The sequence below is a fragment of the Candoia aspera genome, chromosome 2 (genome assembly GCF_035149785.1).
Source record: "Candoia aspera isolate rCanAsp1 chromosome 2, rCanAsp1.hap2, whole genome shotgun sequence".
NCBI lineage: Eukaryota > Metazoa > Chordata > Lepidosauria > Squamata > Boidae > Candoia > Candoia aspera.
Genome location: NC_086154.1, coordinates 87,753,680 through 87,767,394, shown reverse-complemented (window position 1 = coordinate 87,767,394; position 13,715 = coordinate 87,753,680). Strand labels below are relative to the sequence as shown.

At 40.6% G+C, this 13,715-nt stretch overlaps 2 protein-coding genes across 2 annotated transcripts in view; one reads left to right on the top strand and one right to left on the bottom strand.

The window, feature by feature from the left end:
- NEURL1B (neuralized E3 ubiquitin protein ligase 1B) overlaps positions 1–13,715 on the bottom strand; it is a 442,008-nt gene that overhangs the window by 81,664 nt on the left and 346,629 nt on the right. The window lies entirely within an intron of this gene.
- Positions 1–13,715, top strand: part of UBTD2 (ubiquitin domain containing 2) — an 84,649-nt gene that overhangs the window by 37,002 nt on the left and 33,932 nt on the right. The window contains exon 2 of the mRNA XM_063292396.1: positions 13,260–13,496. Within this exon, the coding sequence (XP_063148466.1) occupies positions 13,260–13,496 (237 nt within the window). The remainder of the gene's footprint in view (positions 1–13,259; positions 13,497–13,715) is intronic.

Below are 13,715 nucleotides of genomic sequence, written 5' to 3'. Positions count from 1 at the left end.
ACCTTTCCCAAAAAGGGAAGATTGGAAACTGGCTGGTAATTATCCAACCAGGAAGGGTCCAGCGATGACCTCTTGAGGAGGGGGTGTGCCACTTATGTACCATTTATATTTCAACCAACAAGTTGCCAGAGAAGTTGAAAAACAGGGTTTGCTGGTGTTGGTATAGTCTAGAAGATTCTGCATTATTCATGCTGGAAGATTCTACGTTGTTCATGCTAAGACTGGGTTGGCTTACAGGAACAGTGTCCAGCCTATACTGCAGATCATTGTTGGTCTACAAGGATACTTCAAGTTGTTTGTAGGGAGTGTGGGATATAATGTAATAATACAATTTTTGAACTTCTCATGGATCATATTCAATGTTATGCTAGTATTTGTAATGCAATTTGCTTCTCAACAACCTTGCGCCATACAACATTCTCTGAACCTAATCAGTAATGTTTTTGTGTGCCTTAGGTTATATTAAAATTTTTGAAATGGTTTCCTTATGTAATGATCCACAAAACATTTTGATATAATGTAGTGGTCTGTATAAAGGAAAATATTGGGAACCGGTGGCTAACCATGGGGCTTTTTCAGCATATCTTTCGTCTTTCTGGTCAGGCACTTCTGTCCCCCACCTTCCCCCTTGGGACATGGTTCAGAAGAAAGTGTTCAAATGTCATAACAATTCTATAACTTCCTTTATCACAATCAAATCGCTGTCTAGTAAGACTGAGTGCAGTTCCATCATTCTGCAGGGTAGATAAATTTAGTGGATAAATTAAAATGTTTTGGCTCCAAAAGCTGATGTTGAGGACTTGGGAGTTTCTAGCTAGGATGGCTGGTACTTCTGTTGACATTGAGGATATTCTGTGAAGTACAAAAATTCTTAGGGCAGTTGACACAATTAGTGTTAAGCACATAACTTGCTAGATAGAGTAATTTTTACTCCATGCTGAGTAACTGTGGGCAATGAAACAGGACAACTAAAATGAAGTTGGTGGAAAAAAATGAAACCCTAGTTTTTATACTGTTTAACTCTCTGTTTTGTTTTGCTGTTTTAGTATTATTGATAGCATTTCATCTTCATTATAGGTAGTCCTCACTTAATAATGCTAATTGGGACTGGAATTTCTGTTGCTAAGCAGTGTGGTCATTAGGCAAAACATCATGTGACCACCGCTTAGCGAAGGCAATTTCGGGAGTTCTGGTTGCGGTCGTTAGGCCAGGAGCTCACACTTCTGCCATGCCATGCTCGCTTCTGCTTCAGACTCCCCTGCTTGCTTACCTTATCTCCTCTCCTCTGCCCTTTTAGTGGCCCTGCACTGTTCCGCCCCTGCCGCCCTGCACTCCACCCTGCACCATCACCACCACCTCGCACTCCACTGCCCCTCCTGCTCTGCTGCCCTGCGCTCCACCACCACTGCCGCCCTGCACTTGGCACCTGCACTCCTCCCTTCCCAGCTGACCATTGCCATCTTCTTCCTCCTGCTGCTGACGAGGCATGCCCAGCCTGGCCCTTTGCACGGCAGCTGCTGGCTGCACAAGGCCTTGCGAAGGGCCTGGCCGGGCACACCTTGTCAGCAGTGGAAGGAGGAAGATGGCAATGGTCAGCTGGGGGCAGCAGGGTGGCAAGGTTGCAGAGTGGAGCGCAGGGCTGCAGGGGTGGCGGAGTACAGATGGCAGGGCAGCAGAGGGATGGGGTGCAGGGCGGCCAAAAGGGCAGAGATGAGGGGACGATAGGCTGGTGGGAGGAGTTGAAGCACACCCTGCAGTCGTAAATGTGGGCAAGCTGCCAAGCACCCGAATTTTGATCATGTGTCCGTGGGGACACCGCACAGCTGTAACTTTGAGGATGGGCATAAGTACCATTCATTCAGTGCCATAACTTTGAATAGTCGCTGAACAAATGGTCATTTAGTGAGGACTACCTGTATTTTTTAAACATCTGAAAGCCAGTTGAAGATCAAGGGTATTTTTCTAAATAAATACCATTTGCGTGCTACTCTAGAATAGCTATGAGATTTTAAGGTTTGTGTATCTTTCTGTTTTCAGATATGAAGTTCCTATAAAATGCTATGCATAGATAGCTCTTCACTGGACATATGAATAGAAGTATTGTATACTATGTAAAGTAAATTAAAATTATATGTTGTTTGTTTCTAAGAAGAATACTGTACGTATGATGTACAATCACTATGAAAACAGGATACGTATTTTTATTAATAAGCTAAAAATCTTCCCTGTGCCAGATTTGTAATTAATTCAGTATGCTCTTCCTAGTCTAAAAAAGGTTCTTCGGAATTACAGATTCCAGTGAATTCTTCAAAATTACTGGTTCTTTCTTGTTCATATCCTTCTAATTGCCTATTCTCACATCTGCTATTTCACTGTTGTCTGATATTCACATCATATCTGTTCCCAGATACTACTACATCAAAATTCCTGAGGTTACTTTTCTTTGTTATTATAGAGAGTCGGTATTTTGAAAAAAAAATGCCTATATTACTCATGTTTTTATTCTAAGTACTGTACTATCCCCCATAGCATAGACAGGTATTTGGATATTAGAACTGTGAAAAAGCAGGACTCACACAGAGATGACATAGGAAAGTGATCCATCACTGTTCTTTACTTGTTTCATTAGCCTTATTTAGCCTGCACTTAAGAATTTGCCTTAGTTTGCTTTAGTTTATTTGATGCCTTTATTTTGGTTTAAAGTCTGGAAGCAATAATAAGTTATAAACTAAAATAAATGTTCAGGTTCCTGCTAGGTTCCCAGCCCTATCTTGCTTTTAAAAAAAGATTATATTAAAAATCTAATGAAAAGTTGATATGCCTGCACTGTCCTAGGATAATATACTCAAGGTGAATATCTCTTTTAAAAATATAATAGTATTTTTGGCTTTATTTGCGGTGTTGATTTGTTTGGTCATTTAATAATGGTGTTACTTTCCACAAGAAACTTGAAGAAAACCTATTTACAGTGTTAGCTATTTATAGCTGCATTACAGATATTCTGGGTGTATAGTAAGATTATCAGCTTATTTTATTTTGACTTATGCAGCAGATTTGTGAAAAATTTTGTGGTTGTTTTTTCCCCCAAATAAATATCATAGTAATGATTATAGAAATTAAAGTAGGAACTGTATCTGTATATCACAATTCTGTATGACATCAATATCTGGATAGTTAGAAATAACAATGTGGCAAAAAGAAGTTATCTTCTGGTCCTATCCAAATATGTAATATCTAGTGGTTATGCCTTAATTTAATTATGTTGTCTTACGTTAATAAAAATAGTTCACATATTTTGTTCTTCATTTAATCAAGAGCCATAGCAGCTGATTCTGTCAGTTAATTGTCTAAGTGAGGTGAGGCCAGGTATATAGTACACATCAAAAAGCAGCTGTTTTATTAGGGGAGTGGATTTATCTGATTAATAGGCTGACGAAATGTGATTGATCTTTTTCCTTCTGTAGAAGCAGTGTACATAATTTGGAACTGACGTATGCAGCATTTTGCTATGCAACTATGCAGAGCAGCTACTTTAAATTCCAGCTATGGTCATTAAAGGGTGGGGAAACTATGCAGTGTGGCCCTCAGCTGCTCTAGGATTTATATCTTTCCAATCTTGACCCACCTTTCCTAGGATTTTGCATTACTGTTTTGATTGCACACACACTCCTCACATTAAGCAATTCAAGGGAAAAGGCAACCTTGAAATATCCCATTCTCCTTGATTTTTCTGTTGGTGTTGCTGTTGCATAGAGACAATAAAGTGTTAGCCACACAAGAGAAAAGATTCTCTTCTAGGCATACCACGCCTTAAGACAAAAATGGAAGAGTCCTACTAATAGATTTCTGCAATAATTTTACGTGAAGCAGAAAGAGGAATCGTTCTAAGAGGAGGCAGCCAAAGCAGAAATTCAGTACTATGAAATGACTTTTTTTTTTGCTGTGTTCTGGATATCTTAATTTTAAATGTAGACTTTTAATAATTAAGGGAATGTGGTTTAATAGATTAGGTAATATGGTTTTATGAAACGAATGATGAAGATCCAGATAGAATGAAATTCTATCAGTCAAGAAAGAAATAACTGGGAAAATGAAAAATGTTTGCAGCTCTGCTCAGTACTAACAGAGAGTATGTTTTGCTTTGCTTTCTTTGTAGCCAGTTAAAATTTTTAGTGTACAGTGTGCTTAAAAATTTGTGAAATCTTTTGAATTTTCATTATTTCTTTATCAATATGACCTAAAATTTAATCTGTTCTCCACACAAGTCCTACAACTGAATAGAGAACCCAGTTAAACAAATGAGTTAAAAAACATTGTACTTGTTCATTGATTTATTGAGGAAAATTATTCAAAGCTACATATTTGTGTACAACCTAACCGTACACTTTTGTGCAACCCACTGTAAAGAAAGTCATGCAGTACTATGCAGACTTTGAGTATATTATAGAGCAATAGAAGTACTGTACATATTTTATAATCTTAATCAGAACAATTATTTTGGAAGGTTGGAGAGATGACCATTTCAAAACAAATATACTCTCAGCTGTATGGATGGAAGTAGATTTAATCAAACTCATAGTGAAAACGGATAAGCCTATTTATTTCTAAATTGTTTCAACAGTACTATTCGATGATATGTCCCTCCTTGACCTATTACTGAGAAAGAGATGAAACACGAAGAATTAAATGAAGATAAACATAAACCAGCTGTAAAAAAGAGCTTACCCGGAATCATAGTATTCAGTAGCTTTACAACATGCAGAATAAACTTTGCAACATGCTAGATACCTGTGGAGAATGTAAAAGGAAATGTTGAATAATAGTAACAACATTGGAGTTGCCCATTAATCATTTCTATAATATTTGTATTCTTTGGGTTTATCTTTAAAGAAGAGAGTGCCTGTTTACTGAAGCAAATGCTTTCTGAAACTGACACTGAATGTTTTAGGGAGGAGTATTCTGTAAACAGTAGCTTAATTTGCATTTCAAAACTCATTATATCCTACTTGATTTCAAAATGAACAGAATATAGTTATATTTGAAATGATTTTTTTCTTTTAAAAGTCTTTCTCCATACATGGAACCAAAGGGGAGATTACTTTGAAAAGTATCAGTACACTTGCCTGTAATACTTTGATTTTTACTAGACTTGCATTGGAAGTAAGTTTGTGTTCAGTACCCTTGGTTTACAGGTAGTCCTCACTTAACAACCCTAATTTGGACTGGCAACTCCATCGCTAAGTAAAGCAGTCACTAACAAAACACGTTACCGGCCTGCTTATCAGTGGCAGTTCTGGCAGTCCCTGTTGCCTTCGTTAAGTGAATCCAGCGTGGTCATTAGGCGAGGACCCATCCCGATCCTTGTTATTCCTGGCTTGGTCCCTCCTAGCCCCAAGCCTTGGTCCTTCCAAGGCAAGGGACTGCCTCCCCTTCAACTCCCCCCACCCGCCTTGTCCCCCTCCCCCCCCAGCGCAGCACAAAACCCCAGAGCTGCAGCGGCGCAGCACAAATGATAGTTGCATAGTAAGGTGCTGCGTATGTCAGTTCCAAATGATTTTTGTTTTGTTTTGTTTTATCTGAACTCATTTCTAGTTTGTGCGATGCAGAAATTGAGAGAATTTTGACATTCTTTGCTAGCTGAAATGATTCACTGGAATAGAATGCAGGTTTTATTTAGGCTTACTTTTCTAATTCAGAAAACACCTATGAAATTGAAAACAAGTTATTTGTACAGCGCTGAATACCACTGACAACCTGAATATTTTTGTTTATGAGTGGCTTAATATATAAAAGCTTAATCTTACTTTCCAGCAATTTCACTAATACCCTAGAAGTTCCTTCATACTTAATGTATCTATTACCTCTACTGTGGTTATATTGCTATTCCCCATACCAAATGTGAAATGTTAAAATATATAGCAGTATCTTAGTATTTAGGCATAAATGATTCTTCTTCACATTTTGTGTTTGTTACAGATGATAGCAGAGTCTAACATGACTATTAGTAAAGCAGCTGTCAAAGAACTGGTTTTAATCGCTGCCAGACATTTGCCTATACAGGCTATTAAAAAGGCATTGTCCATAATATAACTAAACACAGAAATAGCGTTAAACATTTTTTACTGTATGAGTTGCCCAATCATGTTAAGGATGTGAGACAGCTTTTATCTGTCAGAGCTGATAACATGCTTCAAGTTATTATGCAATGTATACAGAAGGCAGCAATCACAATTACTGTTTCTGTATGAAAATCTCCCATAGCCAAGGTATTTTCCATGAAAGTACCTCAAATTAGTGATCATATCTAAGCCATCATTCAAACGTATCTAATTTAATAATGGGGATATTCACAGTAAAGAAAGGAAGGATAGCACAAGAAATTTCAGATTCTAACAAACCCCCCAAAATCCTCCATAGCTGTTGTGCAGGCCAGCTTTGCCAGGTTATACAAAGCAAAGCAATTGCTTCATATGTCACATTCTGGGACAAACAAATGAGCCATTACTCATAAACCTGCCATCCATTCTCTTTCCTTAAAGCTCTGTGTGATATACAGCTTCCCTGTACTTTCGAACTCCGGTTCTGTGAAAAAGAATTTGTACCCTTTCAGATTTTCTGAATTTTTGCATACCTTTGCAACTGAATGTTATCGGAGCTTCATGGGAGTCATACTGATATATAAAGAGAGTTTGAGTGAACAAGTAACAGCAAAGTTTGATGCTCATTTCATTTATTTATAAATAAAGCCATCCAACATGCAATGTGTTAGAATGACAAAGTAATCCATACCCCCACCTACCAGATCAATCAGTTAAAGAAAACATGAAGGCTAGTTGTGTGAATAAGGAGGGTTGATTCAGGGACTCTTGCCCTACACAGGTAGTCCTCAACTTATGACCACAGTACGGACTGGAAAAATTATTAAGTGGTGTGGTCATTAAGTGAGGCATCATGTGACTGCACCCAATTTTATGACCTTTTTGCTGCAGTCATTAAGCAAATTACCCCTGGTTGTTAAGCAAAACATCACATGACCACAACTTGTGACCTCCTGTCGGCTTCCCCGTTGACTTTGCTTGTTGGAAGCCAGCTGGGAAGGTCGCAAATAGCAATCATGTGACTGCAGGATGCTGCAACTGTCATAAGTGTGAGCCGGTTGCCATGCGCCTGGATCGCGATCACGTGACTACAGGGACACTGTGATGGTTGTAAGTGCAAGGACTGGTTGTAAGTCACTTTTTTCAGCCATCATAACTTCAAACAGTCGCTAAACAAATGATCGTAAGTTGAGGACTACCTGTATATGTCTCACAAAACTATTTTCATCACAATAAAGTTCTCACCATACAGACTGTAGAAGTACTTATTTCATTCTTTAAAAATGTAGATCTTAAGTTCTCTGTAAAACAGTTACAAAACCATTTCTGATGCTTTGAGGCTTTAACAATACTCAGTCAGAGACAGTCTTGAAATGATTTTGGACAGTAGTGAACCTTCCCAAGATTGGCTGTCCTGTTCAAAATCACTCAAAAATCATAACATAAAATACCTGTCATGAGTCCTGATGGTGAGCAGGAGGGGGCCCCTATCCAGTGGGGAAAACACATGCGTAGTTTAGAGACTTTGAGCTGTCATTCAAAGAGACCCAGAACAGACCCGCCTTGACTTTTGGGGTTTATCTGTCTGGGTTTTCCCATGCTTCTTCAGTTTTGTAGGATTTCTTGTCTACTTTAGCAGTAATAAAACACTAGAGACTTCTTCCTTGTCTCAGCATGGTTCTTGCTTCGTCAGGACAATACCATCCCGGATTTTGCAGACACGTCTTGCTTGACCAAAGTCAGCATTCATTATTCCATTACCAGGAAAGCAGTAACCAACCATGATATTCATGGGAGGGTGGCAAGCCAGAACTTACTAAGAACATTAATGCTTGTCTCAAGTATACCAAAAAGCACATGGGTAACCCTTCAGAATTCTAGAGGAACGTTCTATAGATAAATGAGTAAAAAGTGGAACTATTGAGCTTCATGAATGTAATTATGTCTGATGGGAAACCAATCATTGCATTCCACAATAACAACCTCATACCAGCTGTTAAGCACGGAGTGGTAGGATCATGACTTGGAGGTGCTTTGCTGCCTCAAGGCGTTTAGTGTTCGCCATTATTAAAGGAAGCATAAACTTCACTTTGTATCAGAAAAAAACTACTGGAAAATATACAAGCAAGTCTAAAAGATAATGAATAGAGGAGAGTAAATGCATTGTTTTAGAATGGCTAAATGAAAGTCCAGATATAGATCTCATGCAAGTATTTTGGCAGAACCCGAACAAGCATTTTATGCTTGAAAACCCTTCAGTGTTAATTATGTTGAAGCAGTTTGCCATGAAGGAATGGGCCAGAATTACTCCAAAGAAATGTGAGAGACTGATTACAAATTACAGGAAGCATTTGTTTGCAATTATGGCAGCTGAAGATGGTACAACCGGTTACTGAATGCAAGAGGGACTTTTTCACACCGGCAGTTGCGTGTCGGATAACTTCGTTTATGAAATAAATGAAGCGGGTACCACACTTCAGTGTTAGGATTTATCAACAGGACATATATGAAGATCTGATAACATTTAGTAGTTAATTTATTAAAAACTTCAGAGAATCTGAAAGTGGTTGAATACTTTTTCATAGAACTGTTGCACTCTCTTCTCAGGTAGAAAGTAGATCTGAGAAACATGTTTCCAATTTTGTTTTTTTTTTAAGAGAAAAGGCAAGATATTGCTAGATGAACACATTGAAAATGTTTTATATTAAGAAATACTTATTATTAACTTTTAATAAACAGCAGCTCCAGGCGTGGTAGCACGTAATCTACAGAAGCTTATTTCAGTTCAAAACAATTTGGCCTCTGTAAGGCCAGACAAGAAATGATAGGCTGTAAGTGAGAGACTGAATTAACAAAACTATTTGGGTATTCCATGATATTCAAGATAGGACAAGAGTTTTAGTGAAAAGCAATTAAAAAGTCATCCTAGTACCATATACAAAAATTCTTCTTGGAATAGAGTTTGGGAATTAATAAGCATACAAGAGACGTTGAAAGTGCCTTTTTTGTTTGTCGTACATGCATGCCAAATTAAAAATGGAAGATAAATTTAGCAAGGTAACATGGGAATGAATATACAGAGCCCATTCTCAGCCATATTTAATCAGGAAAAAAAGGCCCACTGAGTTTCTTAGGATTGGGGTATTCAGATGTATTTAGAATTGTGGACTTGGTTTATTGACTACATTATTTCCTCTAGTTCCCTTTCTGAACTGATGAAACATTTTACAAACCTTCAGCAGAGGATGTTTGCCATGACCCTGAATTAAGGGATTTGAGTGAGCTTTCGGATAGATACAGAGGTATGCTTCAGCTTTGTGTGTGTGTGTGTGTGTGTGTGTACATACACATACATGTATATATGCTTGTTATTTGCATATGTGTTTCTCAAATTTCTGCATGGAAAACTCTGTGCTTACGGAGTAGCATATGCCTTCTTTAAGATGTTCTTTCCCTCAGTATTGGCTTTGTCAGCATTTGCGTGCATGCACACAAAAGAACAAGCCTGACTTTCAAAATATTTAGTTGGTTAGAATCTACTGCCTGGAATAAAAGTGAGGAGTGACCCTTCTTTTTCACATATCACTTTAATAGCTTCCTGTAAATTCCCCTGCATTAGGCAATTTCTCTTTAGACACTCACCATAGTATATTTTATTTATTCATTCATTCATCCAATTTGTCCCCACCCATCTCCCTTTGGGGGACTCTGGGCTGTTTACAGTAATCAATTAAAACAACAATCATAACAATGAATAAAATCCACGATATAAAATTACAGTAATAAATAATATAAATAAGAGTAAAAAATAAAAAAGTCCAAGTGGCAAAAGAATCTAAAACAGTCCAAGTGTGGGAGGAGTGGTCTATAGCAGCCATCCCCATGTAGATCTGTTCCCTTCTCCACCCCAAGCAAGGTGGCAGAACCAGGTCTTCAGACTCCTCCAAAAGGCCAGGAGTGATGGAGCCAATCTCACCTCCGGGGGCAGCATGTTCCACAGGGCGGGAGCCACTGCAGAGAAGGCCCACTTCCTGGACCCCGCCAAACAAAGTTGTCTCAGAGATGGGGTCCGCAGCATGCCCTCTCTGCACGATCGGGTGGGACGGGCTGATGTAATGGGGAAGAGGTGGTCCCTCAGGTAATCTGGCCCCATGCCATGTAGGGCTTTAAAGGTGATTGTCAGGCTCTGCCTGCTACCCAGTAAAACACAGACGCTAGTGTAGGTTTAGGTTCTGGTTTTATTTGAGTATAGAATGCATGCCCTTGGAAAAGCTGAGAGTGAGTGGAGCGCGCCGGAATGGGATTTAAATAGCCCGCGCCGGTCAGCGCTCCACCCCTCCTTACTCCGAGTGTGCCCCGAGCCTCGTTGGTTCCGTTGCCGGTAGGTGAGGGGTTGTGGAGCCCCTCCTGTGCCTCGGGTGTTTCCTTGACTGTTTTTCCTGGCCGGTGATGGGTCATTGCCGGGCGATCAGGTTCGTAATCTTTCTGACAGCTCGGGCGTGCCTCGTGGTCGGGTCTTGTCAATTACCTTCTTTGCAACATTGTATCTCTTCCTTCCGCGCCTCCGGCTAGAGTCGATACTTTGTTGCCAGCACCTGTTGCTCTCTTTTGTTAGCTAGTTGCCTTTTCCCTTAATCCGCCCGGTACCCATTTCCTTGTATTGTTATGTGAGCCGTTGCAATGTCACAAGCATCGCAATGGTGATCATGACAGTGATAACCAACACCTTGAATTGGACCCGGAAGCAGACTGGTACCCAGTGCAGCTTGCGCAGCAGTGGTGTTACATGTCCCCTTCTAGGAGCACCAAAAACAGCTCGCATGGCTGCATTCTGGAACAGCTGAAGCTTCTGGATACTTTTCAAGGGTAGCCCCATGTAGAGTGCATTGCAATAGTCTATATGAGAGATAACAAGGGTATGAGTGGCTGTTTGAAGGGCCTCCCAATCCAGAAAAGGGCGTAACTGGTGCACAGCACCTGCTCCTCAAGCAGAAGCCGTGAGTCCAGAAGGACCCCCAGATTACACACTGGGTCTGTCTGGGGCAATGCAACCCCATCCAGAACCAGAGATGATAATGTCCCAGATACAGAAGAACCATTAACCCACAGCCACTCTGTCTTACCAGGGTTCAGTTGAAGCATGTTGTTCCCCATCCAGACCCCCACAGCCCCCAGACACCATGAGAGGGCAGTCACAGCATCACTTACCTCACCCGGGATGGAGATGTACAATTGAGTATCATCAGCGTATTGATGATATCTCACCCCGTGGTGATGGATGATCTCACCCAGCGGTTTCATGTAGATGTTGAATAGGAGAGGAGAGAGAACCGAACCCTGTGGCACCCCACAATGGAGGGGTCGAGGGTTGGATCTCTCACTCCCTATCACCACCGACTGGGATCGGCCCTGGAGAAAGGAGGTGAACCAGCACAAGACCACACCACCCACCCCCAACTCCCTGAGCCACCCCAAAAGGATACCATGGTCAATGGTATCAAAAGCCGCTGAGAGATCAAGGAGAGCAAGGATGGATGCACTGCCACCATCCCGCTCCCACCAGAGATCATCCATAAGTGAGACCAATGCTGTTTCTGTCCCATAACCGGGCCTGAAACCTGACTGAAAGGGGTCTAGATAATCTGTTTCCTCCAGGACTTTCCGGAGCTGCAAAGCTACCACTTTCTCAACCACCTTCTCCAAAAAGGGAAGGTGGGAGACTGGACAAAAATTGTCCAGAACAGTAGGGTCCAGCGATGGCTTCTTGAGGAGGGGTGCACCAACGCCTCTTTAAAGGTAGCCGGGAACACCCCCTCTCCCAAGGATGTATTCACCATGGCATGGACCCAACCACATGTCACCTCCTGGGCTGCTTTTACCAGCCAGGAGGGGCATGGGTCTAGATGACACATGGTGGCATTTACTGTCCATAGGATCCTGTCCACTTCCTCAGGTCCAACAGGATCAGACTGCTCCCAGATAACTGGGTAAGCCCATTCCCCTGGTATCTCTTGAAACCAAGCCTCATGCCTGGAGTCTAACTTAGAGCAGATCCGAGCGATTTTGTCCTGCAGATGCTCAGCAAATTCCTCTGCACAGCCCTGTAGGTGGGTCACTGAGCCCACCTTCCCCAAAAGGGATCGAGTGATCTTAAACAGGGCCGTTAGGCGGCATTCTGCAGACACAAAAAGAGCGGAGAAGTATTGACACTTCGCCGCTTTTATCGCCACAAGGTAGGCCTTAATAGCGGCTCCAACCTGTGTTCAGTCAAATTCAGTCTTTGTCTTCCTCCAGTGGCACTCTAGGTGTCTCTTAATCCTCTTCAAAACCCTCAACTCCTCCGTAAACCACAGGGAGTGCTGGGTTCGATGGGACAATAGAGGCCGCACGGGCGTGATTATATTTTATCTAATTTTACTGTATTTTAGCTGTTTTATGGTATCATATTTTATATTTTGTATCTTGTAGTGGCTGATGCCCAACTTTCTGATATGGTCATTTGACTAATCAATAAGTTATTCATTCATTCTTTAGAAAGCTCATACAGCCCATTGAATTTAGGATGGAACCAAAGTAATGTGGGGGCTTTTAAGGAGTTGCATAGTGCCAGATGAAACAATGTCTGTTTCAGTTCACAGCTTGAAAATATTAATAATGTCTAAGCTTTAATCACAATGAATGAACAAGTTGGTGTCTCTGAAATGCATATATGGTTCACATTCAGGTCAAATAATTTTTCAAATATATATATAATGTGCACTATGAGATAGTTTTGGAACATCTGTTTGTTTTCTGAGAAATGTATTTCTGTTCTATGATACTAGCTTTAAATAGTGAAAAGATCCAAAACACCCAACATTCTAATAACAGGGAGAAATTGGTAAAAATGCTTTCTTAGTAACACTCTTGCCATAACTTTCCAGCTTATTGTGATGGTTCTTCTGGCAACAAAGAAGTGGGAGAATGAAATGTGTTCTTGCTATTTACAATAGTGGGGCGGGGGGGGGCGCATTAATACATACCTCTGTTACTAGAGCAATCGCTTTTTGAAATCATTCTGTTATGGCAGGGAAATCAGACTATAATAGATAGCACAAGAAGTGGAAAAAAACATGGATAATTGGTGAAAGCTTGTTTACTTCCTTCTTTCTTCTCATACAGTTGCACTTGGCCGTAATCAGCCCCTGAAAAAGGAGAAACCAAAATGGAAAAGTGACTATCCAATGACAGATGGACAGCTACGAAGCAAGAGAGATGAATTTTGGGACACAGCACCTGCTTTTGAAGGCCGCAAGGAAATCTGGGATGCCTTAAAGGCTGCAGCACATGCATTTGAGAACAATGATCATGAACTGGCACAAGCAATCATTGATGGTGCAAATATAACTTTACCGCATGGTAAGTATATTTCTAATGGGTGGACTGTAGCATTTGTGAATGGAAAATACACTATCAGAGTCTTAGCATGCCCCACGCTTACATGCTTCTGTTTCATTTTCTTGGCCTCCTAGAGCACACTGACTTAACTGAAACAAAACAACTCCAAAAAGTGTGATTTGACATTAGCTTGTTTTCAGTGCCTCTTATTAAAATTAACTATAGAGGGTTTCTTTTTCT